Genomic DNA, 26356 nt, shown 5'->3' on the forward strand with positions numbered 1-26356 from the left:
CTGACTCCACTCTTGGCACCTGTTCATTTCCAGGTCCTGTTCAGGATCTGCTGCTCCAGTTTGTTCCACACTACTCAATTTCCAYGGCTCTGTTTGAATCACTGATAAAAGCAAACAAAGGACTTGACATTCTCTGACAACTACTTAATTAGCATGAGTGTGGTCACTCTCGCTGGTGCTCCAGTCAAGGCAATTTTCAAGACGTGAAGAGTCTGACACTAAGCCACTAAATCAGCTAAATTAGTGGTTGAGGAGGAACTGTGATTTGATAAGTATTTTCTGTTTCATTTCTTCAGTGACTTGAAATTCTCCTGCCCCTGGCATCTGGAGTTCTAGGATTGGGTGTGCCATGGCTTCCTGAAAGGATTTTTATTTATATGTATGTATAATTTTAAATGCCAGATTAATTTTGTTAGGAGAGACTATTTGCAGCCTGGTTTACAAGCACGTATATCAAAATGACAGCAATATATGAGCACCCATAGCCAAGGGTGGTTTTGCATCATGCARAAGCAGAGTTCACACTGAATTACAGTATTTTTCCACCTTCTCTAGCGGAACTGCTGTTGCTGTATAGTCATGGGAACTTACCTTTGTGACATTAGCTGTTCACCCTGGTAATTGCTCCATCCTCTAATTTAATGAAAACCCATTAAACCGAAACAATAATTAAAATGAGACATCATCTCTGTAGGAGGCTCGCATATTAAAATCACCGAGCATTTCGCTGCAGACGGATCTTATTCTTGAGAAACATTGTTTGAAGCAACATGTAAAAAGTGATTTACAGTGAATAATCATAATTTAGAAAGCTGTGCTGTTGAACATGATTTCCCACTGTTTATTACTGACTCGGAATGGAGCTAGCAAGGCACAAACATTTACAATGTCTTTTCATGCTGGGGAGAATGCCCAGAAGCGGAGATGTGCTTGTGAGGATACATCATGACCTCTTTGGTCCTGCCTGGTAGCAGAGTTTTTCAGAGAAGGCTGAACTGTTCTGACCCCTCTCTCTGGGTTGCTGGCAGGTGGAACAGGTGGTTCTGCTCCCCATTGTTCCAGTGCAGAGAGCAACAAAGCACCTGCTTAGTGCCTGAACATGAATTTACATTTATTTTCCATTGGCAGTATCCCCCAGCTCGCTGACCCCCATCGTTTAGCCTGGGTGGAAACAGTGTGGGYTGTCTGGAGCCTTAGATGGCTAAACTGAGCTCCCAGAGTGCTCTGAGGGTCTCTGTGCTTCRTCCTAAGACAACAGCATGTTGTAAAGTCTTCCATTCTTTGCATAAAAGGAGAAATTTGTGTGATTTTATCGCCCTAGCTCAAAATAAAGAATTGGTGGTATCTGCAGATGTCTACATTTTGCCCTTGGTAGGTAGGGAGGGACAAATACCTGAAGCATTTCTCTGCTTGGCAGTGAAATGCTTCTTTTTGGAGAAGATCCCCMTAATTAGTGTTAGCATCCTTCCGGGGATCTTTGCATCCATTTGTGCCTTGTGTAGCCTGAGGAATGCTTTTAGAAGGGTGGAAACAAGTGGGAATGGGCATTTTTCACTGGTGTTGTGGTGGGGTTTTTTGTGGTGGTTTATTTTGTTGTTACCAGTTCTTCAAAACTCATTCTGTCAGTGTGCAGGAAGGGGGTCGGTGCACTGGATCCCACTTGGACTCAGAGGCTTTGCTAAAACTCTGCCTTCAGTGAACAKGAAGGGGTTTGTGATGCTGTGGTGTGTTTTCATCCTCACCAACTGTTGGGATCAGCCTACACTGACAGTTGCTCGTTTCAGATCATCCTTCTAATCTTGGCTGCATTTTTGTAAAGCTGGTGACTTAAAAGAAAGTGGGGCACTGGGTTGATTTTTTTTTTTGTTTGTTTTGTTTATTTTAAATACAGTTTTCAGTTTCATTGGATTTTGCCCACTGCAAGGTAAAAGCCCAAAAGCGGTAATATTCAATTCTTTAATTGCTATAGCTTAAATCCAGATTCTCTGTTGTTGCAGGATTAATTCCTACTTGCTTGTCCAGAGTGACTTTTCAGAGGYTCTTCTGAAAGCATGCTGAAGCAAATAGCTTTAAAATGATTGAAGTTACCAATAAAGCAATGTGTTCTGCAGTATATTCTCTGCCAAGGGATGTAAAAGGTATTCAAGCAAGCTAGTGAATGATAAAATGTACCCATTGCTTTAGAAAATGAGTTGATTCAGAACTGAATTTTAGTATTTTTCCTCTAATGGAGGCATCTGTTAAAGAAAAATGATTCCCCAGATGAATCGGGGTTTGGCTTTTAACAACTGGYGCACATTTTTCATGGCTTAAGATTCCATCCCAAATGGCCGTGTRTTTCCCTTCACAGTGGATTGTTGTCACTGTCAAAGGAAGCTTGGCAAGACCTTTGCTTTCTTTTTTGGCATTATCCTTCTCCTTCCCCAGCTCCTTTGCCTGCTGCTGGGTGGTGCTGATTTTCCTGCTCTGTTTCTAATGGAGCTGATGCCAGCTCCTSCATTTCTCTTATCTGGGGCTTCTGATGTGTCCTGGGCTACAAATGAGGTTTGAGTTTTTAGTTGCTAGAGCTGGTGATGCACAGAGCATGGAATCCACACAGGAAGGTGTGACTTGAGGGTCTGAATCAGGTTGGGAAGGAGTGATGCTGACCCTGAGTTATTGTACCTGATTCCATGTGTCATTTGGGCTTAGTGTGCACTGAAATACCTGCACATGTGGTTTGTGTTTGGCATTTCTTCCTTGGACCCACAGCTTAAAAAAAGAAAAAAAATAAAATCAAGCAACAAATACGCTCTGTCTGACATGGGTCTGTCTTTTGTTTTGCTCAAGGTAGAAAGTTGCCTTCAGTTGATGCTCTGAGATGATTTGTGTCACTTGGACTTGCAAATAACTGAATATGCTGTCTTTCTTTCCTTGTTTAATTTTAGAAACACTCTGGTATGTTTTAAAAAACCCTCCAGACAGTCACTATTTCAAATTAAGAAAATATAATCACACAGAAGGGCATATGAAAGTCGTATCTGTGTTTGTTTATTTATTTTGCTGAGATTGCATTATCATTCAAGCATGAAGCGATGTTTCACTGAAGATTGCTGTATAAACCTATATTGTTCTATATTATGTAGGAAATATGACATTTCATTACAAGCAGACAGTTATTTTTATAGAGAGCGTAAAAAGTATTTTGCCTTTCAGGCACCTGTGGTGAGGGAGTATATGTATTCTCAATTTTTGTTCTTCTTTTTTTTTTTTTTTTTTTTTTTTTAAGTGTGAAAATCTACCTGAAAATAGAAGGCTCTTAACTCTGAATGGATTGTACTCCCAGTTCATTTGTGTGGCATTTTCTGCAGAAATYAAGCGAAACACAAACATGACGTTCATGGGGATGGTCCTGTTTGTCATCTCACCATGGAACTGGTGGGAAAATCCCCTTGTAGTTATTGAGTTTGGGTATGAAAAGCAGCATTTCTGTTGGTATTTTTGCATCTGGAAGTCAGTTTTTCACCTGGCTTGCAGCAGGGATGTCCCAAGGTGCTGGTGATAACTGGGCTTGTCCCCAAATCCACAGCACTGTACTTAGAAAGGTCTTAATTTCTAAAAGCCTGGGTATGTAACTTCCTTTGTACCAATTCCGCCAGCAGAGATTGCAAGGCAGTCTGTAAATCCTGTTTGGTATCCACGTTTGAGCCCAAGACTCTGGAATTTCACAACTTTGCACATCTCACTGGTTTTGATGAACAGAGAATTAGTGTTTGGTGTGGTTTTGGTATAGTCATGGCTGTAAAGAGGTGGTAGAGAATAGCAAAATATTTCAGAGTATTTTTCTAGCTGAAGTGGTCAGTGCACTGATTAGCCATGGAKGATTCTGAGCAAGGATTTTTGTATGAAATTTGATGGATAGGTGGTAGGATGTGGGCCTTCCTATAATGAGAGGATATTACACTTTGCAGGGCTTGACTGAAGTTTAAACAGCACTGCCTGTGCTTTCATGGGAAAGAAAATTTTTAAGTGTTGTTAAGCCATTGTGRCACCTTTAAGAAAAAAATACAAAATTTTGTGAGATATGAATGTTTTTAACCTTCAGAAAGTGATAATTATCTTCATCTGTCAGGTCTTGGACATTTTACTTCTGAGTCTTACTCGTGTCTTGGACCTTGGTACCAGCAGATTGTTTCTGTAGATAGGGAATTGGATGTTGGAGAATTCATGGGTCTGCAGGAGACATAGTTTTGTATCTCTTGCATCAGCTTTTTTTTAAAAAAAAACCTACATGGTATTTATGACCAGTAATAACACCTGCTAGGTGAAGATAATGGTCCAGATAACAAAAGCTAATAGATAAAGCCAAAATGGGATCTTCTGTGCTGGACTGTTTATTTTTCTATTCCACTACATGATGGCAGCGGAGATGATTTCTGTTCTTTGAAGCTTTATCCTCAGCTATGATAAAACTGGCACTGAGCAGACAAATAGTTTGTTGCTGTAAAGTGCCCCTGTATTTATTTATCAGGAGAATCTGAGCCCCTTGCAGATATTTTTAAATGATGACCAGTGATTGTGGATGTCTAACCTGTAGTACTTSTCAAGGGTGAGCCTTTCAGAGTGCAAGCACATTGTGAATCTGGGTGGGTAAGCTCATTTGGGGGGCTTTAAGCTGCCCAGGAAAGACTGTGGTGCCCAATTACCAAACATGCTTGAATACTTTTTCCTTGGAGTTTGGTTYCAGTCCAAGGCATTCCCTCAGTAGTTGTGTATCTGAGGTTTTAGGTTGTTTTCCAAGCCAGTCTCTCTTCTTTCTGTCTGCAAAGCCTCATTTAATGACACAATGGGGCCTTTTTATAGTGTTGGGGATTTTTTTGTTTTTTTGTTTTTTCCCCTGCAGTGAAATTCTGAATAGTAATTTTCATCACTCTTTTTGTGTRTGACATCATGCATGCTGGGCTGGATTCTCTGCATTCAGCGGAGTTACCCAGTTTTCTACTGGCTGAGAATTTGTGCCAGCATTTTTGGCTTCAAAGCTAAATCTTTAAGAAGGGAGCACACCGGGTTTCTAATTGGTTGTGACATCCAGGAACCACAGGTGGCTCAGGTCTTACAAACGTGTGACAAAAACCCAGCATGAGGGACACGGCAATGGGCGGGAAGGTGAAATGCCATAATTTCTCCCTTTTGTTGCTAATTGCCCTTCATAATGACGGTGTATGGTGAAATGAAAGGATGAGCTAAAAATGAACGTGGTGGGAGATGAGGCGTTGGAATCTTAGAAGATGAGCTGTGAGAAAGGCACGATGCTGCTTGGACATCAGCAGGATTAGCGGGGCTGGAATGTTTCTGCATCTGCTTGGCCAAGCTGTAGTTTAATAAATATTGTATGAGCTGTCACCCTTTGCTTGTTTGAGCTGAGAAATCCCTGGCACGGCCGTGGATTGCGAGCGTGTGCTGTATTTATTTCTCAGGCAGGAGCGCAGCCGTATAGCATTATTAGCAATAATACATCTCTGCTTTACGCTGTGCCAGGACAGGTTCCCTGTGATGGACGAGGGAGAGGTGGCAACAGAGSCACTGGTAAAAACTGAGCTGGGAACTCGGTGAATTGTGTTGGGAGAGGCAGCGCCTGAGATTTCTCAGGATTTAGGAGCCTATTTATCTGAGTGCWGCACACCTTATTTACAGCAACTTAATCTGCTCACAGCAGACACAAACGGCTCAGCATCCTGTCAAAAAATCCATCAGAAAATCACTAGCTGACCAGTTGTGAACTTGTCAAAGTGACAGGCGGGCATGCTGACAGAGATGGCATTTGGGTTTTTTTCATGGAAAAAATGCAGTGGTAGAGCATGGCAGATGACTCTCAAAATTGAAAAATACTGATGTGAAAATGAAAAAATGTAACCTGATTCTTTCTGACTTGGCATTTTTACTGGACTGTTATTTCCTGTTTTGTTTTTTGTTTTTTTTCTTTTTTCTTTCGAAAATGCAATTCTTAGATACAGAAAGAGAAATCCACGCAGCGCCCCATGTGACTGAGAAGTTAATTCAACTCTTCCGGAATAAGAGTGAGTTCACGTTTCTGGCCACTCTGCAACAAAAGGCATCRACTTCTGGAGTTATATTGTCCATTCGAGAGTTGGAGCACAGGTAAGAGGAATTTGTTTCTCTCTTGCAGCAGCAACATAAAAGATTCTGAGTGTTCAGTGGTGAGGTTGGACAGTGTGTTGAAGTGGTAGATGTAAAATCAAACATGCAAGTTAGAGTCTTTCTTCATAGTTTGCAATTTTTTCTAGTTCCTTTTTAGATTACAGGAGGAATTCATTATTTATGTATCCTGGTCTKTAAAATAACTTAAACAGAAAGATCAAAGCCAATGTGGTATAGATGCAATGCACTTTGGAGGTTACAAACCTTGTAATGCAATTTTCCCGACTAGTTTATTGCGGGTGCTTTGGCGTTTGCTTTTTCATAAAAGTTAAACTTGCACATTTCTTGCTTCACTATGTTTTATAACATTATAAAAGAATATGTTTTCTTTGAGATCCAGCAACTAAGCTATTAAGCAATTAAGCTACTTGTGCTTCTGTATAATACCGTGTATGTTTTCTTCCCAACATAAATACATTATATTGCTATTTCATGTATGTCTCTTTTTCCCCTCTTTTTTCTGGTTGTCATTGCAGGAGGACAAGGTCTTTTTGATTACCTGTTTTAGTGGCAGACATTTTGTTACAAAGAGAGGTGTACTTTGTATTATGGTCCATAATAAAATTCCAGTGATGTTTTGGTGTTTCAAAGTGTCTGTTGCATCGAATAGTCTCCTATTTGTAACTTTGKGAATGCTTTTCAAATAATTTCATAGCTCTTGAAGGGTTTCTGTGTCTAGTCTGGCACATTAAAGACTAGTTCTGCTCTTTTCTGTTGTAATACAAATGATGGGGCATTCTTTGGCTGCTCCCATTTCAAATCTAATRCGGATCATTCTGCAGCACTTTGATTAAAAAAATCCTATTGGTATTTGTCTTAATCATCTACATGATACTCAACTGTCAGCCCAATTTCTTCCCTTTTTTTTCAGAAAGTGTAGGAAGGAGAAGGCAGTGGCTKCATTATGACCAAATTTCCAGTGATGCCTTTTGCCAGTGGAAAAGCAGAGACATCCACCAAGGCTCCCCAGTTACGGGGAGGACTTTGCTGTGTCCCCATTCTATATTTTTCTATCACCTCTGCTCTCTTATTGATCTTTTACTTTATTCCTTCTTGCATTTTTCAGGCCATTGTCTCAGTCTAGAAGAATATTGTTTTACATTATAGAGGGTATAACAGATGGAGGAGGCTCCCTCCATCTCTTCCCGTTTTCCTTCTCTTCCTCTATCATACCTTTCACATTACTTTTCAATTTCTCCAAGCTTTTCCAGGCTGCTGTAGCTCTTTGAAGTCATGCTTAACAGGATCAGTTTGCCATGTTGCAAGTTTTGTTTATTTTTTATTTGAGGAAGAGGACATTGAGGACAGCCATCGAACAGAAAAATGCTGTCACATGCCCGTACTTAGCAAAATCCAAGGTCGAACTAGACAGGCAGTGATGATTACACAATGCCAGGCACATGGATTTTTAGATATGGCATCTACTGAATGCAGCTCCTTGAGTCCTCTATCTCGACAGGCAGAGGCTTGGAGGGAGATGTGCTGTGCAGGAGTAATTGTGGTTGAACAAAAYACACTGCTGTTGTCCTCTGTGGCACAGAGGTTATCTGTAATATTTAAAATTACGACATCTGCTTTAGAATATACACAGTTGGAGGATTGCCTGCTAGTCTCAGTTAAACCTTTGTAGCTGTGTGTAGGAGCTGAGGAAGTTTCAAGCTGTAATTCCATGCAGGAGTCAGGACAGGCATGTCTGGTGTTGCTCTTGWCTGCTGTTACTTTGAGTGTCAGAGGGATTTCTGTGAGTATCCTTCATTTTTGGCCTCGCTGTGTATCCCTTAAAGCCATTGCTTGTTTCTCAAGCTGCTACTCAGACCTTGGTAAGGATCCTGCTTTCAGACTCACAGGTCTGTGGTGGCAGAGATTAATAAAGTGGATGACAGTGGAGAAGGTGCTTTTTAACATGGATGAGAAGTAGAGAACAAATATTTGGGGTGCTGCTGAAGAGGACCCTGCTTACATTAGATCCTTGTAACAGCAGAGCTTCCAGGGTGAGGGTTTTTGGTGTTCCTCAAACAGCTCCACTCAGTCTGTAGCTTTGCATGGGACCTGAAATGGGTGCAGACCTGTGTCAAGCTTTTTATTAATTGCTCCTACTAAGCTTTTGATAATTATCATGTTTCTGTTCTGGTGACATCCATTTTTTTGGTCAAGCTTTTTCAATTTCCCCTGTGTCCATGAAAACAGACACTGCAAAGGGAATAATAAAGAGCATCTTTATTTCATCATGATTAAAATRTATGTGTACAAGTATGAGGGTACATTTATTACTTAACCAGTACAGGTTTTGACTATGGAAAAACSAAGAACTCTTCTCCATTTCTTCTCTTTGCACAAAACAGGAGATATTATAGTTAGGGGCATACTTTTTTTACCAGCATACCAAGTTAAAAGTTCAAGCCTTCAGAATGTGCAGGAGGTCAACAAAAAGAAAAGAAGCTGTGTTAGGTGTCAGTACCAGAGTTCATATCTCTGTGGGAAATAACTTTTTCTTTGTTTTGCACAGATTTAATAGATGAGAAATAGGTGTTATTCCAAGAAATGAAAAGATGTCTTTATATATTCTGCCTTTGATGTAGGAGAGATGATTGTCCTAAGGTAATAATACATAGAATGCCTGATTTAAATTCCATTTCTCTAGTAAGTTTTAGCAGGTTTTTATTTTCCAATAGAATGGAGCTCTTCAACTGAAGATAGTAAAATAAGATTAATACAACTTTTCTTGAAGTCAGTAATTCAGATACACTATTTTGTTATTCTAAAATGGATATTTCATAGCAATTAGAGATTTGCTGTTAATTTATATCATCATTTGATGGACAGGATTTATACTACAATGATGACAATGCATCTTTGTTAATATTTTGTTGAATCATTTTAATGATGAKAAAGACTTAGTTTTCATACTTCAGATATATTAAAGTAAATCTTGGAGAATGGAAATCTTAATTAACACAGATAAATTCTAATTGGATGTTCTGATGGTTTGTGCAGACTGTGTATATAGTTGTCTGGAATACAGTGGTGAATCTGAAGATGGTATTTTCTTTCCTAAATTAGAGATAATAAAGTATAATATAGGATGGCCAAACATGTACTTGGGGATGCAGAAGGTGGAAACTATTTTCTCAGTTGGAGAATTACACTAGCCAGTTCTTCCTTTGTGAGCTTTGTGAGCTATTTTGCCACAACTTTGACTCTTCAGATCACCAAAACACTTAGAAAAGGCCATAAAGATATTTAAAATCCTCCCTACAATGAACTCCTCATTTCAGTGACTTAATAGAATTTCACCTGAAGCTGTCTGCCTTCTCTTTACCTGCTCTGGCTTTGCATGGTCCAGAGCCCTGGAACATAAACGTGATGGAGTCAGCTCTGCCTTTCAGCTGGTAAATCTCTGGGTTTGAAATACATTCATGATTCTTCTCCACCACTGGCCCAGATCAGCATCTGGAGGAAGATGTCAAGGATGTTCAGGTACCCATGTGTCATTCTTTCTGAAGAGCATTTCATCATGGGAGATCTCACCACGACTGAACAAAGGACTGAGTCATAAGATGATTATTTTGAAGATTTTCTTACAGGGAGCATTAAAACCTTTTTTTTTCAAAATTTTTCCCTTTTTTTTTTTTCCAATATGCTTGTAACTTGTATCTAGGACCTGAAGTTCAGAAAATTTATGCTCCACCAGATATTTGGAAGCATGTAAGCTGATTGTTCTGCTGTGGTGAAACGGATTTATCGAGTGGAAAATCTGCCCTTCACTATGCAGCACCAAGCAGGGTGGATATAAATATTTWGGGAGATTCTGATCAATGTGTCAGGCTCATAGGGAAAGACTTTTATTCCTTGCAGGTCAGTTTGGGGTGGGGAGGTAAAACAGATGTGGAACTCTGGTCATTGTTGGGTCCTTCCCTCCAGGTGACATCGTGMATGGCTGTTGAGGAGCAGAGAGAAAAATGTGTGTTCACAAGGAACAGCTGGAAGGCTACCAGACCATTATATGTTTAATTAAAAACACAAAGGAGTAATAAGCTGGTTAAATTATTCACTAAAACCTAGCTGATGAAGAGAAGCCTCTGCAAGTGACTCCTGACCCTAGTTGTAAACCTGAAAAATTGGATTTACTCCCTGCTATGTTGTAGATTATTTTCTGCAAGATGGGTATATGCAGATTGAACTCCAAGATGCCCAAGATTCAGGAAGGGAAGGAAAAACTCTGCAAATGTATCCATTAACCTTTTTCTCATAAGGTAAAGGGCACATCTCTATGAATATTTATATGTTGAATTACTAAACTGGAAAGCTGTAAARATAATATGAAGATTGGAGCCTTGCTTCCACCCATCTGAATGAAGTGATGTGAAATATGTGAGGTGTCTACGCATTGTTTTTCTTCTCAGATGGAATTGTGCTCACCTGCATCTGTTCTGGGGGTTCAAGTATGCAAAAGGGTGAAGTGAAGAAGAGCTGTTGTATAAATCTTCCACTGATTTAAGCATTGTGAGAGAGGAGTTCCTGCTSGAGGAGTTCCCTTCCATCCCAGAGCTCCCTGCTGAGAGCAGGTGTTTTATGTACACCAAGCTGACAATTGTTGTCTCTCCGAAGCATTAACATGCTGCTCGTAACCAGCTGTTCAAACACATTGATTGGACCATGCAGGCAATTGAAGGAGAAAGGCTGACAGTCTGAAACTCTTTAAACCCKAATTTGGACAGCGCAGGAATGTTGTGGTCAGCCAGGAGCAGGATGTGTGGGTCCCCCAGGARCCTTCTCCAACCTGCTGAGTTGTTCTGGTTGATTGTTTCATGAGCCTCTGATACAGGCAGAGAACCAGAGTGTCTYAAACTTCCACTAAATGCAACTTTGTGGAAACTGCTGTATTTGGGCTGCTCATTAATAGTGTAACTCCCCTCGTTCATACCCAGTTTGATGTTTGCAGCACGATATTAATGCTCATTTGTGCGGTTGGCGGTGTCTGGGTGATGTGTCTGTTTTTCTGGGTTTGGTTGGTGGTTTTGTGATGATGCCTGTGTGCTGTCTCTGCTCCGGGCAGTCTCCAACAGGGAAGGGGGTGGCAGTGCCTGCCCTGGTGGCTGTGGAGAGCTGCCCGAGCTCGGGGCACCGGGGCAGGGGAGGTGAAGGCTGCCTGGGGCTGAGGGCAAGGGATGGAGCAGACCTGAACCTTCAGAGAGGACAGAGGAAAAGATTATTTTTTTCCTGAGAATCTGGGAGCAATGTGTTTGTTGTCTGTTACCTGCTATGCAACAAGCCAGTAATTACACACTTGRGAGAGACATCAATTATTTATTTCAGATCTGCACAAGCCTGGGTGCCCGGTGGTTTCACACAAACAGAACTCGCTGACAGGATTTCCCACACTGTTTGTTAAGCCCAGAAGTTCAGAGTTAGTCACTTTGTAAGTGCAGCCCCTCTTTATGGCTGATGATAGTTTCCTACAAGTTTTGGAATCACAGCTAACCTCTGTGTCAGCCCAAGGGAAAAGTCATCACCCGGGCAGAGGTCTTTGTGACCTGTAGGTGTAATTTTTTTGTTATAATGAAGACAGTTCAGCTAAAGGCTGCATGGATCTTGACTTTCTTGCCAGGTTGGGAGTCTGTACATTGACATACAACATGTTGATTCACTACAGCCTTTATATAGTTTATTAGTTGGAGGATTAGTTGAAGGATGCTTTATATAGTTTATTAGTTGGAGGATGCTTTATATAGTTATTAGCTGGAGGATGCTCTTCACTAAGGGATGGTAACTGTTCTGCTGGTAAAGCGTCCTTTCTTGCTGATTAGGAAAGTCTGAATTAGCTAACTTGAAGTATCTAAAGAATGCCCAGACCTAAGATAATTTTGGCATATTCCACTTTTTGCAACATGTGGAATTTATGATAATGTAAGAAATCASTGAAAAGCTGCTGAATTTGATGGTGAGAGTAGAGGGGAGAACCTTTCTTCTAACAACACCGCAATTAGGATAATCTGTTTTCAGCTACTGTAGTTTTTTACTCAGGTGGCAGACCTCATTAGTTTAAAAGGCTGTTATCCTCTTTTGTTTTATTCAAATCTGGTATTTAGAGATGGTGGATTTGGGGATCCCCTGGGCWGAGTTGTTGCTGTAGTGATGAGCACAGGGAGGGAGAGACTGGGCTGTGCTGCGGTTCCAGCTCTCTGTCTCATACCACTGGCAGCTCTGGACTTGCCCTGGGCTAATGCCAGCTCCGAGTCCCAGTTAGCCTTAAAAAGTAGCCAGACCCCGTTCAGAAGGTTCCTAAATACAAATGCTTTGTGGATTGCAAAAGGGAAACAAACCTTTGGCCAAGGGTTGTGGGTGATGAGCCCTTCAAGGACTGCTGCAGGATAGAACCACAGCATCTAAGTCTACGAGGTCACTTGGTACTAGAGTGTGGATATGTGAAGAAATGAAGGTCTTCTTTTGTCAGGTTACTTTTCAGTAAAGTTAAGACAGTGTTTAGTGTGAGGTTGTTTTTGGTGGTTGTTTTTGTGAGGGTTTGTTGAGGTTTTTTTTGAGGTACATTTAAGGAGTCGTAAGTTCACCTTACTCGGGTGATACTCTCTCCTGTCCTGCTGGCCGTGCTGGCTCTGAAGCCTGCTGAGGTGCTGTACAATTTTTAGGTGCAGTGTGGTACTCCCTGCTTGGTTTGTCAGGACTGGGAGAGAAACCAGGCTTGTTTTCAGGGACTAAGCAGCTTGCAGCCACAGTGACGATCGATTTTTAGACGCATGAAACGGAAACAAAAATGCTTAAGGTCAATCCTTACAACACATGCCATGAAAATATGTACCTGCTCTGTACCAACTCTGACTCCAGCTGTCTTTTACCTGGCAGGCAGATGTTGGGGTTACTTTTTTCTCTACGTGATCAAAGAGGAAAGTAAATTTGTATTAGGATGACCTTTGCCTTGTGGCAGGTACACAAACACCTCATAAATGCTTAATGCCTTGCAGCTCTCATGCCCAGCTGCCATGTAGAAAATGTGTAGAACAAAAGACTAAATGTTAATAAATATTCTGTACTAATAGAAGGTGTCAGTGTGGGAGTGTTTATTGTTTCATGTTTCAAGCTAGRCTGGTGAAACACTTTTTCTGTTGTCCTCAGAGTCATCTGAATAGAAAAATAGTCATTAAATTGACTGGATTTAGTTCCTTTTGCTGGAAATGAAAGGATAGAAATGTTTGAAAGAATCCCATTTAGGTAGCCAACAGCACAGTGAAGTTGAACTTCGTGGCTTTTGCTTGAGAGTTTTGGAAGTATTCAGTATTACATTTTGGTGGAAATATTGGGTTTGCCTGCATGAAAGGAATATGTCTGCAGTGGAGCAGGCACTAAAATATTTGGGATTCAGCTTTGTAGAGTGTTAATCTGATTTTGTGTTTCACTGTCACAGGTGATCCTTCTATTCACAACGCCTCTTGTTCTGCCTGATGTCGGGCTGACTGTCGGTGGTGTCACTGAGTCATCTCTGCCACAGCAGCGAGTCTTTAATGCCTCATAAGCCACGATTTTTCGTGTCTGGTTTTGCTGTGCAGCCCCTGGGTCTGTCTTTATTTAAACCAGCTGTAAAAAGTAGCTTTGGGTGGTTTGTAAGGATGGGTGTTAAGGCAGCTTTCCTGTCTCRCCACCCAGGGCYRCTCTGGCMGTCASAGTCACACCACAGGAGATTTCCAGKGTGCCAAATGTGTTCCTCAAGATGCAATGGGGGACTGGATCTGTGCGCTTGAGTGTGTTAAGAGCATTTCTTCAAAATCCAGTGTTTCGCCATATTTAGAGCTTGGGATCCTGCTCTGCCTCTTCACAGGAACAGGGTGCAGGGACAGTGCCCGTGGAAGCCACTGAAATATTTGCCTTGACAGCTGTAACTTGTTCTAGTTTTACATCTGCACAGCGCTGTGGTGACAACTGCAAAGTGAGTGTTTCCTTTCCTTTGAAGAATGGATATTTTTCTTTCAGAGGCGTTTCTTTTTCTCACCACAGCTTCTTCAGTGACAGGGGCAGTGCCTTGGGCTGGTGCCTGCCAATTTTTCTGCACCACGGTGCCCAGTGCCTGCTGCTGGCCCCATTTGCTTTGCCCTGAGGATTGCTGARGCAAAGAGCTCAGCTGCTTTCATGTGTGTGTGCAGGCTGAGCCCCTTGGCAGCACACCCAGCAGAGTGTGTCCCGCTGCCACAGGCTGAGGAACAGCCAAAAACCCGAGGAGTGATGGTGTGTGATCCATCATGGAGTCCCCCCAGATGGAAAATCCTGAAATCTGCTTGATAATGGATGCAGATTCATTGCTTGTCTCTAAATACATCAAGAAGTGTTTCTACAGAGATGCCGAAGCACACTCTTGCCCAGAGCCATTTTTATCATTAAATAGCACAATGCTGCTGTGGAATGAAAAATCCGTGTGGCACAGCCAAGTCCAAATAGACTGATTTGTGCAGAAGCTTCCTGAACTTACAGCTGATGACATCAAAATGACTGATCTCAGGACTTTTCCTGAATTTGGATTGTTATTAAAAAAGAAATTGTGCCTTGGCCAGACTCACAGAATTTTCCAGAAGTTTCTGTGCAGAAACAGGCTGATCCTTATTCTTTTTCCTCCAGCATTTGGGAGGCCTGACATGGTAGCATTGCTGCAGTGTGTCAAGGTGAATGGGGTGCCATCTTTGACCTCCCGTGGTATTGTGACCTTCTCCCACGTGATGTTAAGCAGATGCCCAATGTTTTGACTGGATGGCAACCCCAAGTTTGTACATATTTGCAGGGATGCCATCTGTGCCTGCTGCTTTGCCCTGGGACATCTGTTCAGTAGCTCTGAGAGCATCTGCTCTAAGTGCTGGTGCTGCTCCTTGAAAGAGGCTGTGGGGCTTCATTTGGCACTTGATCAAGGATGACGGAAGTTGYAAAGTCAGAATGATAACTCTGCTTTATTTATGTTTGAATGTGATAAGGAGGAAGATTGCCAGAGTGGAATGCATAAAGTAGTTCTGCTTTAGTTCTTCGAGCTCTTACAGGAGCATTTAATCTTCGTGCCTGATTGTGCTGCTGTCTTCATTGTGGGATATTTTACTGTCTTGTGGTAGATGTTGGCTTGGTAAAGAATGGAAAATAAAGTGCTGTGTACCCTAAGGATATTCTGGAGGATATCCCACAGTTCTTCTTGGGGTCCTGTCTTGGGMTCCTGTAGGCTGTGAGTTGCCTTTCCTTTGGCCACTTGCATCAGCTGGCAGCAGTGAAATCTTTGAGTGAAACCTGCTGGTGTTTGCCACAGGATCAGATCACTCCTGGGGGTTGAAATAATGAATAGGTGACTATTTCTCTTTAATGCAGATGCTGGGCTAGAAGTGCTCTGCCTTTTCTGCTTCAGGTGTTCTTTGTGTGTTCTTATTTAATGTTGACAGTGAGTTCTCCAGTTTTTTTTGGTCATTGCATCCACAGCAGGTGTTTCCAGCTGAAAGTGTGCTTTTAGGAACCTTTCTCTCCTGGTCTGGAAGTGAAATGAATCGTTGAATGTACAGTTAAGTATTCACTATGGTGGTGACTAAAAGAAAGAGGAAGGAAAAAAGTTATTAAACATAACTATGTCAAGTTTTATCCTCACCTAACAGTATTTATACGTGAGGTATGTAGGGGTTGCAGAAACTGTCAGAAAGAATTGTTACAACATCCAGAGTCAATTGTGGAATAATACTGCCCTTATGTAAAGCACATTGCATGCCCTTAAAATATCCCAACTTCTTTTGATGTGAACGAAGTCAGTCTGAATTTAGCAATGTTTTTCTCTGATACATTGGGATTTGAATGAGAGACTGCAGACAGATCTATAAAAAGCATTTGAATTCTATAATTGTATAAAAGAAGCCAGCAATAATTTACATGCTTAGCAAATAGGGAAATTCTGCWAGTGGGAGAATTTCAGCCCAAGGTCAAATTTGTGTTGCTGTTCCATAAGAAACAAGCTTTCTTAATACATGTGTTCTGAGCACTTCATCTGTCAAAGTACACGTTAACTTTTGATCATGCCTTATTTAAAATACATGGAACTACAAATCATTGCTGAGAAATAACAAACAAAACAAGAAACCATCCCTCAGTGCTAAGAAGTAGGCAAGGAGATTACTGTCTCACCTTTCTGCCTTGAGAAGGGTCTGGAGGAGGGTGCAGGGCCCTGACTGTGCTGGCACAGGCTTCTTGCAGGTGTGGTGCAGAACCAGAGAGTGTCACAATATTCAGGGGTCTCTCCTGGGCTTTTGATACTTATGGCAGCCCTAAAAGATCCCACTGAATGATGCAACATGCGTCCAGATGGCTCCAGATGATGCAATCTTTTCAGGAACCTTGATTCATTCTAATCCTTTCTTTTCTGTTAGTTCCTTGCAAAATACTGAAAAGTATCTCCAAAACACCCATTAGAGATCACTTCTTTTTACTGTCTCTTGTGTGGTGGCTTCTATTAATTCCCCCCTTCCCTATTTTTACCTGTTGTTTTATAGTAGATAAAAACTGGTGCAAATGCATTTCAAATTGAAGATGAGATAGAGATTAAAAAAATCAATTTATTTCCTCTGGCTTTACTAATTATTTTCTGACTGGTTGATGATTTCTTGCCTGAGTTTGTTTTTTCGCTCATTTGTCTTCCATTCGCCAATTTGCAGATTAGAACTCCAACACAGACTAGGTGCACTTATTTCCAAGAGTGGATGGCCTTTGGGTCGTTGCTTTGGAAGAAGCTTTCTTTCCCTCAGAGTCTGGTGGGAGGAGGAAATAAAAATGATGTTTGCTATTGAGAAAGCTGTTTGCTCGTGACTTAYATTCTGGTAGAGAAAAGACAGCTTTTGAACTGAGAACATCATGAGTTGTGTGTGTGTAATCAAGGTCTCTGTGTGAATTTCTGCATCATGAAAAAGTAGAATTGATGCAAGAGTGTTGGTTTACATTCCCTTGTGTTTTTTAAATACTCGAGCTATATATATGTATGGAGAGAGATAGAGATGTCTTGGGGTAACCCAGCTAGTGAGGATTTCTGCTGYTGGGATTTTGTTGGCTGGTGTTTACTGATGTTTGTCTGAGCATAACCACTTGTGCTATGCCCTTGGGTGATGAAGAATTTCTCTGCTGCCACCCTCCTTTCCTGCCACCAGAGAGGTAAAACGTGGTGTTTAATATATTCCTTGGCACTTCATGCATAGGTGCACAAATACAAAAATGTTAGYGCTGCCTGTTACATGAAATTTTCAGTGATCTGCCCTGTAGTGGATAAATTAGTCAGAAGATTGACACCAAACTCAATGCCTAAGCACCGAGCTGTTCTCAGTCCTGAGGTAGCTATTGACACTCAGGCTTGTCAGGTGAGAAGCTCTGCAATTCCCTCTTCTGTACAAATAATAGAGCACAGATGTGATTAAGTGCAGTCTCTGACTGACCTTTCCAGGGCTGGACTGCTGCCTTTCCATTAACAAAGAAATGATTGTGTGCTGAGTGGTTAGCTCTGTGGATATTGGAAATTATGAGGAATGACCTCAGGAACCAATTTGCTTCCTGCAACAGGAGATTATTTTGTTTTGGGGGCTCTTAAACCTTTGTGATCAACTATATATATATATATATATATATATGTTTGGTTTTCTAAAAAATAAATATACACCTATGTTTTTTGTATGTGAGATACTAGAATGTTATGCAGCTCTCCCTCATTTTCTTTTTAAGTTTCCTGTCTCACTTCCTTTTGTGCTGGGGCAGGAGATGGCAATTCCAAAATGTTTGAAGTATGACATCACTGACAGTAYTTGTCCTGATGCTTTTCTGGCTTGGAACACCAGCAACAGTATCTTCTGGATATTGACTGTCCTGTTACTGAGCATCCAAATAAAGTAATAAATCTTCTCCAGGTTTCATGTGAATCTGATGTAGCTATTTTTATGGGGGTTGGCTGTAGATAATCGATATTCTGCTCTGCTATTTAGAAAACCCCTGTTTCTTTGCCCTCYCTGTGCCATTAAGTGCATGAAACAGGCCAGTTCCTTCCCAACACTGCCTGATCTTTTTCCACTCTGTCCTGCATGTATTTTATTTGTACCTGTGCCTGCTGTGTTTCTGTTCACTGTTGGTTTTGCCTTTATCTCCTGTGTCTTGGATTCACGTGACCCAACAATGCTTTTACCTTGCATGAAAAATACGGTGGCAAGGCACTGGCAGGATGGAGGAGGGCTTGAATTTCACTTTTGGTGAAGACTTACTGTTTTTGTGTTCCCCTTCCCAGCCTGATCTTTTGCACATGTTTCCAGCTAGTGTTTTATAACTTTTCTCCCAAGGAACTCTGTTTTTCAGTTATGTTCAAAAACATCAACTTCACTGGTAATACCTAATCTTGAACATATGCATGGCCCCCATGTAATGCCTGTGTACTGCCAAGCAATGGAAGAAGCTCATGGAAAATGAGAATTGGCACTCCAGTATTTATTGGTTTGTGTTGCATTTATTTTTGGAAGTGGATTTCATTACAGTAATTTTTTCCACCTTACTCCAAACCAGCACCTGTCTCTCAAATGCCATGTAAAATTGGTGCTGGCCAATAGGGAAAAGACTGTAACACTGTGCAGGTAGATGGGGAAAGGACTGTTGGGACAATGGAACATCTTCACTTACTTTGGACCTATTTCTGCTCTAAATGGAGGTCTGCATCAGCCTGTTTCTGTATACACAGCTTCATTTCAGCAGGAGAAGGATTTGATACGACGCAAATCCTTGGTGAGGTGCAGGAGAAGCCTTCATTATTTACACTGTCAGGGTGCCCTGGAAGGGCTGAATTCATCCTGGAGAAAGAATGGGCTCCCCCCACAGCCCTGTGAGGCAGTTAATAGCCACAATTGGTTAACTGGGAGTCTGACMGCTGGACGTTTGGATTGTTGGATGGCTTATGCCACGTCTGGAGACACCTCATCCTGCCAGGAGGTTTTGTCCTTCCCTTCTAAAGCTGAAACATTACGGCAGTAACAATAAAAGTCAGAAAATGAGTTAAGCACAATTGCTTGTAGGGGAGTCCTAAAAATAAACAGTTGTGTGGTTTTTTTTAACTGGATTTGCAAGTAGCGAATACAAATTTAATGATTACCTGGTGGTTTCTTACCTTAATGGCTTTTTATTTGTTTGTGGTAGTGATATATGTACCGTTCTTTATTTTTCATTTTCTTACAAAGCCTGCAGTCACACAAAATATTTTGGTGAAAAGAATAACRCTTGGTTTCTTGTAGCTGCACCTCTTTTATGGGTTAAAAGGACTTCAGTTTGCACCTGTTTTATGGGTGAAAAGAGGACTTCAGTTTCCTGGGCTAAAAAGTGGTACTTTGAAAATGAGCTGTTTTCATGTCCTTAGCATTGCTGGTTTTGTACTGCTCTGAATGTRCAGTCTTGTCTCCCTACTTCTTTAAAAAAAATTAATTGTGGTAATCCATGCTGAGTCACCTCTTTAGACTGCGGTGTTCGCTTAAAGAAGTCCATCCATTAAGAAGAAAGCGGCAGAGACAGTGATAATATCCCAAAGTGAAGAAAGTGGCAGAGACAATGATATCCCAAAGTGAAGAAAGTGGCAGAGACAGTGATAATACCCCAAAGTGAAGAAAGTGGCAGAGACAATGATGATGTCCCAGAGTGAACTGATTGCTCTTTATGTTTTCACCACAGCTATTTTGAGCTGGAGAGCAGTGGCCTGCGGGATGAGATCAGGTACCACTACAGGTTCAACGGGAAGGCGAGGACAGAGGTGTTCCCCTATCGCCTGGCYGATGGGCAGTGGCATAAAATTGCTGTGTCCCTTAGTGCATCCCATCTCCTGCTCCACGTGGACTGCAACAGGTAAGAAAATACGTTCTGTAATTCGTATTTCTTTGAAAAAATCATCTCAGCTTACATGCAGGAGTAACATTGGAAAAGGAGTTGTTTTTTCCCCCTGTAAATACCTCATTTGAGAAGCACGCTAAACCGCCATGGGACAAGAAAAGGAAAAACAAAGTATTAAAATGGAACAATTCATTGTGATTATGAACAAATGTGGAAAAGGTTGATTGCTGGCTGGGGAGTATTAAATGCATCTCTGTAGTTTAGGCAGTAGTTGATGTTGCGTTTGCCAGTGATTGCAGTTTAGTGTGATGGATGGGTGTGTGCAGTCAGTTCTGCTGTGAGCTGCTTCACTCAGCATACCTGAGAGCTTGRAAAACAGATGCATCAGAGACACTTTAATTTGAATTTACATAATCCGACAAATCAGGGCGCTTTTCACTGATTTTTCCACGTGCTGCCCCATTGGGAAACCTCTGAGAAACTAGGATGCTTCTTTTTTTGCATGTCTGGAATCGGTGCTTTCTGTTTTCTGAAAGGTGTTCTGTCTGTTGTTTCCATCAGAAGTTGTGTAGACTGTGAGCTGGGCTGTTGCCAGGATTTCCAGGAATGGAAAACAGCAAACCTAGAATCTCTCCTCCSTGCAATCTCTCTTGCCTTGGGACTTGATCTCTCAGTGTATTGTAGACTTCAGACTCAGTGGCTGATGAGGAAATTCAGAGAGCTTGAAATTGACTTTCAAAATGGTCTTTATGAATGAGGCAAACAAACCATTGCTTTTGTATCTTATTGCACTGAAATGAATGAAAAATAATATCCTTCACATTCAGTGARAGGATCAGCATATGCATTTTGGAATTGTGACACTTAAATGGATTGGGTGATGATAGCAGATTTTTTTTTGAAGTCTTCATTTTGCTCAGACATGCAGAATAAAGTTAGATGAGTATTATAGGAATATGCAGTTATTGGAACATTTGAAAAAGTTTAAATTTTGACCCAAGTAATTATGAGATACTGTTTTGAGAAGAATGTTACAACTGTATTCTGCAACTCCATTAACTACTGAAAAATCTAATCTGAAGGAATGTTGCTCATTGGACCTTATTTGGACCTTAGAAGCAATTAAATGCTTAGAGTAATTTTAATTTCATTGAGGCATGAAATCTAAAGTTTGCAAAGACTGGCTTCATTTCAGTAATTTGATTKATTTATCTTTCCATTCTTTATCTGTTACACCCTTCCTTTGCTTACAGCAGAATGCTTTTTTCTTTGTTTATTGACATGCTGGGGCTTGGGACAGGTTCTTCATTGTCTACTTTGATACTATTTTTTTTTTTTTGTATGAACAGCAGATGTGTTTTAGGAGGACCCTTTTTAGCAGATTGTTCCACTGGCTGCTTTCTTGCAGAGAATGTAAAATAAAGACACCACAAAACGACTGCCTGGTGCAGAATTCTATCCAGGGACTGGAGAACTGCACAGAGTCATGGCTGTGACCTGATTTTCTTTACAGTAACAGGCAGAAATAGATAAATACAATCATGGAATGAGCTGTGCTGTCATATGAGGTGACAAATCTGTACAGCCATCTCTGTCAGGTAGCTCTACAGAGGGCTGATCCATCTAGCCCTGTCCCTTAAGGTGCTGCATCTTAAGGCTGCTTCCAGCATGAATCCATCCCAAGATGTCTCTGTTTGGCTGTGTGTTTCTGGTATTTTATGACAACTCCTGTGGAAAAATAATGAGAATAGCTCTGAAAGCATGACTTGAGGACAGATCATTAAAGAAGTTTAAATGAGAGGGAAAATAAAGGAAGCCTTTAAGTTCCTGAGTCAGCTGGAGCATCACTGTTCAGTTAATTAGAGAATTTTGTGAATGTTGGTGTTAGTTTGATTATATCTTAACCTTTTCTATCTCTGAACTGAGAAAAGGAGTCAGCATCTTGTTCATCTGGGCATTTTCTTATGACAGTGCAATCGATGTGGAAGYTGGGAAAATGAAGAGCAAGTCAGTGAGGGAGGGGCACTTGTGAGTGCTGCTGAAAACCCTCAGCCTTCTTCATGTTATGGGAGCTGCAGGGAACTGAGAGCAGAGCCCAGCCTGAAGAGCTGTGGGCTTGATGTGTAAATTTAGGCTGGTTTGGTGTCTCTCTCTCCATGATTTTAGGCTGCTGTGGTGTCTGGCTCTTGGCAGAGTTTGGGATGCCCGGTGAGAAGCATTGCTTGACGTGAATGAACAAGAGGAAACAGGATATGTGTGCAGTCAATATATTCACCTGTCACACCCTGCAGAGGTGTGGTGTCACCAGAGCAAGAATTTCACTTCCTGTGTACCTGCCTTGTTAAAGAAATTCTCTGCTTTTTGTTTACTGTTTTTGCCAGCAAAATAGAATGTAAAAAGAAAAAAAACAACCAGTTGGCTGCCAAAATGAATCCTTTGAATTTCTACTGAATTTAAGGGGTTTGCAGCATTGCTTCTTTACAGATATGCCTGGATTTGCAGAAATGTCTTGCTCCTTTTGTTTAGGGCTCTGGTAGTATGTTATATATTTGGAAAGCTGTTAAGAGCGAGCAATTTGTAAATGCAGTGTTATTAAAGTTAATCTGTACCTGGGAGTGCACTGAAAGTGTTTCACATCAGGAAAAATATCCAGTCAGAACTTAGTTTAGCTACAGGATTTGTCCTGGGACACCCAGAATTAGTCTCTGGCCTCCACAAACTGCAGTTGATCAGAAAGGGTTGGAGACGAWGCTTTGAATTTGTAAACAGACAGTCGGATCTACTTTTACTCTTCCCAGCCCTATCGCCCACATTACTCTGATTTGTAAAATTGCTTTGACATTTGTACTTGATTATCCTTTGGATTCAATTCAAAGCCAGCTTTGTTTTTCAGACCTGGATAGGCTGGGGAAAAGTGCTTGAGAGCTAGGAAAAACCTGCAGTTCTTTGAAACAACCCCTTCAAAATGGTGCAGTTTTCTCTGTTCTGGTGGGGGAAGCACATGGCCAGAGGAGGTTTTTTTGCCAAAGCACGTGTCCTTTTAACCCAACTCCTGATGCATGCTACTTGTTCCTTTTAGGAGTGGGAATTGCAGCTGAGTTTGGTGTCAGAGCTTGGAGCTGCTGGTTCAGGAATCACAGAATGGTTTGGGTTGGAAGGGACCTTAAAGATCATCCAATTCCAATGCCCTGCCGTGGACAGGGGCACCTCCCAGGCTGCTCCAACCCCATCCAGTGTTCCTGGCCTGGAACTCTGCCAGGGATGGGGCAGCCACAGCTTCTCTGGGCACCCTCTGCCAGGGCCTCACCTTCCCCACTGAAGAATTTCTTCATAATATTTGATCTAAACCCTCCCCACGTCGATTTCAAGCCATTATCCCTAGTCCTATCACTCCATTTCCCTGTCCAAAGTCATCCTCCAGCTCTCTTTGGCCCCTTTAGGTACTGGAAGGTGCTACAAGGTCACTGTGGAGCCTTCTCAAGGCTGAGCAGCTCCAGATTTCTCAGCCCATCTTCATGGGAGGGAAGGGAAATATTAGAAAGTCCAAACTGGAACGTGTTGGATTTCCCTGGGCTGTGCTCACTGACTGGAAGAGCTTCTGAGCTGAGCCTGGACAGTGACCTTTAGGCAGGGATGTGCCTCAGAAAACTGACACAAAGAAGCCACGGTGCACCTACAGCTAACCTGCTTTTAGCATTCTGGTGAGGTTCTGAAARCTTAGAAAATGAAAAGACTGCATTAATTATAAATGTGATGCACAAGTAAAACCTGTGCTCRAAACAACACGGAAATGAACTTTGCTGCCCTTGGTAGGATCTGTGCCCCCCCTGCTCCAGGTAAAAAGGGCTTGTCAGGGATTTTCTGGTGAATGTTTAGATTCAGCTAAAGCAACTGTGTCATTGTCCTTAAATAACCCATGGCAYTAAYAGATACRTAGGTAAATATAAATATATATAAAATAYATATTTATGTATRTATCATCCAATCAGCTCTGCCGTGCATCTTCCCAGACTGAGCCTCTGTTCATACCTGCTCTGTCAGGAGATTTGCAACCCCAAGAGGCCATCAAGCCCTACAAGATGTGATGTTTGTCTTCTCTGGGAATTGGTTTCAGCAGTCGAGTCTGTATTGTTTACCATGGTAGCAGCGTGTCCACTGGGATTCTTGTCCCCTATGCCAGCAACAGCACAGAAATATGTTGCATTTAATGGTGTTGGAATAGCACGGAGCCTACAATTTAGGAGGTGGCAGGTACTGAATCAAAATACATTTATTGGCAATTTGTTTGTGAAATAGAAATTCCGAGTTGTTCTCTGTGCATCTGATTAATCTGGGGAGGTAAGCCTGAAAGGTGCTTGGTTTTTTTACTGTTTTATTTATCATCAACCATTTTGCTATGAAGGTGCTCACCTCTTCRGTGTCCATATTCCTTTACTTGATCTCYCTCTCTGTGCAAGGAAGGGGAGAGAGGTGCTTTGATGAAAAAATTAATGTTCTTCCAGTGAAAATCTGTGCTGGAGTGCCTTTTGCTCTGAACACAGCCTGTGGTTTTGATGGATACTCTTAGCTGTTTGATGGAGGGGGTTGGTAAGAGCATAAGAGAATAGATTATAAAACTGGAGCAGGCTTGGAAGTAGTCTCCAACTGAAAAAACATGTTGTCTGCTTCTTTTATGTTAGAACAGCGCATTAGGGAATAAAAAATGCATGAGCAGTGAGAACTTTTTAATTGGAAAAATAAATAAATTAAAGTAACATCCTCCAAATATGGGAATCCAAGACCTCTGAGTTCTTATAAATAAGATATTCTGRCTGCCAACCTGAGGTTTTCAACTGATCTAAACAAAGTTCTATGACTTTAATTAAAGTGTAATAAATTTAAAGAAGGTTAAGGGATRTATTTAAAAGAGGGATTTGCTGCTGTAGTTACTGTAAAGTGCTTTCTCTGGAGAGGGAGGATGGCGTGGTGGCAGTGCTGTGCAGTTGGGTAATTCCCTTTTGCTGTTTGAATATGAATTTGTGACCCAGATTGCTCCTCTGCTCCCCAGCCTGTGGCACAAGCTGTCAGAGAATTGGTTTCTTGGGTGGAGTGGTGTAATTGTGCATGATGGTGTCACGATCTGCTTAATTCAAGCAGAAATCGTGATGGTTCGTTATCCGAATCTCAGAGTGCAAAAGAAACGAGGGGCAAGTATGTATTCAAAATCATGAACAATTTTATTGGATTTACGTGATAGAAGAGGGTGAGAGGGAGAAAAAGAGAGAAAGTGAGAGAGAGAGAGTGGGGTTATAGCTACCAACGGCTCCGACGAATCCTCGAGGTCCGGATTCCATGGATTCGTCGAAGTCCGTTGGGGAGATCTCATCAGGGTCTTTTCAGAGAGACTCTTTATAGTTTTTTCGAAAGTGTATGGCAGCGGACCAAGGGGTTCCGAAATGGGGAAAAACCAGCCAAGAGGTGGGGAAAGAATGCCCATTGTTTTGTAAGGTGTACAGCACGGAGCATGCAGTTCTTCTTCGCCTTCGCAGTAAGAACAGTGCAATTGTCTGTAGCTTGCACCTTGTTCTCAGCAGCCTAGGAGCTGGAAACTTGGCAGACATCCCACCTTGATCTGGCCCAAACTCCTTTGAGCAAAAGTCCCCCTTTCTCCCCCTTGGGGGTTTTGGGGTGTTCAGTCTCTGTCCATCTCGATGATCATGAGACAGTCAAGGGACTTCTGTACCGTTTCTTACAGATGGGTGCACCCAACCTCAGCGCTGTGGTATTGTGGACTGGAAGGTAATTTTCACCTACCMGGTTGCCCTTTTGTTTGGCAGGAAGGCTGTAAACTTTTCAGCATAAGAGAGATCTCCAGCAGGCACATCCCATCAGCTGCCATCAGCCTCTGTCATTACCGTTCCTGCAGTTAACTGCAAGGAAATGCTGAGCATACATTCGGCATCATTTTCTTTTTAGAGAAGCTTTTAAATAGCCAGGGCTTTTCATTGAGTGGCTGATGCATCAGCAGAATGGCAGAATGGCTGTGACCAAGGACTGAATGACAGCTTTTAATCCACTCAGAGGAAGAGAAGTCATTCTGCAGGAGTTGATTAAGGGCTTTCCATAGGAGCTTGGGGCAGAGTTTGGTACCTGCGAAGCCCAACTGCTGCTGAATATAGGCTCAGCAATGGTTTTGTCTTTTTTATTTTTATTTTATCCTGGTTTTCCTTCTTTTTCCCCATTTTTCCTTTTTTCTTTTCTTTTTTTTTTCTATTATTTTTTCTTTTTTTCTCTTTTTTCTCTTCATTTTTCTCTTTTTTCTCTT

At 41.6% G+C, this 26356-nt stretch overlaps 1 protein-coding gene across 1 annotated transcript in view; it reads left to right on the forward strand.

The window, feature by feature from the left end:
* The window catches only part of NELL1 (neural EGFL like 1), a gene marked incomplete at its 3' end in the record, with an annotated part of 84884 nt that overhangs the window by 20399 nt on the left and 38129 nt on the right, over positions 1-26356 (forward strand). The window contains exons 3-4 of the mRNA XM_057383642.1: positions 5988-6138; positions 19897-20067. Coding sequence (XP_057239625.1) covers positions 5988-6138; positions 19897-20067 — 322 coding nt within the window. The remainder of the gene's footprint in view (positions 1-5987; positions 6139-19896; positions 20068-26356) is intronic.

This window comes from Malurus melanocephalus, unplaced genomic scaffold, assembly GCF_030028575.1.
Source record: "Malurus melanocephalus ecotype Western Australia unplaced genomic scaffold, MMel_1.1 scaffold_647, whole genome shotgun sequence".
NCBI lineage: Eukaryota > Metazoa > Chordata > Aves > Passeriformes > Maluridae > Malurus > Malurus melanocephalus.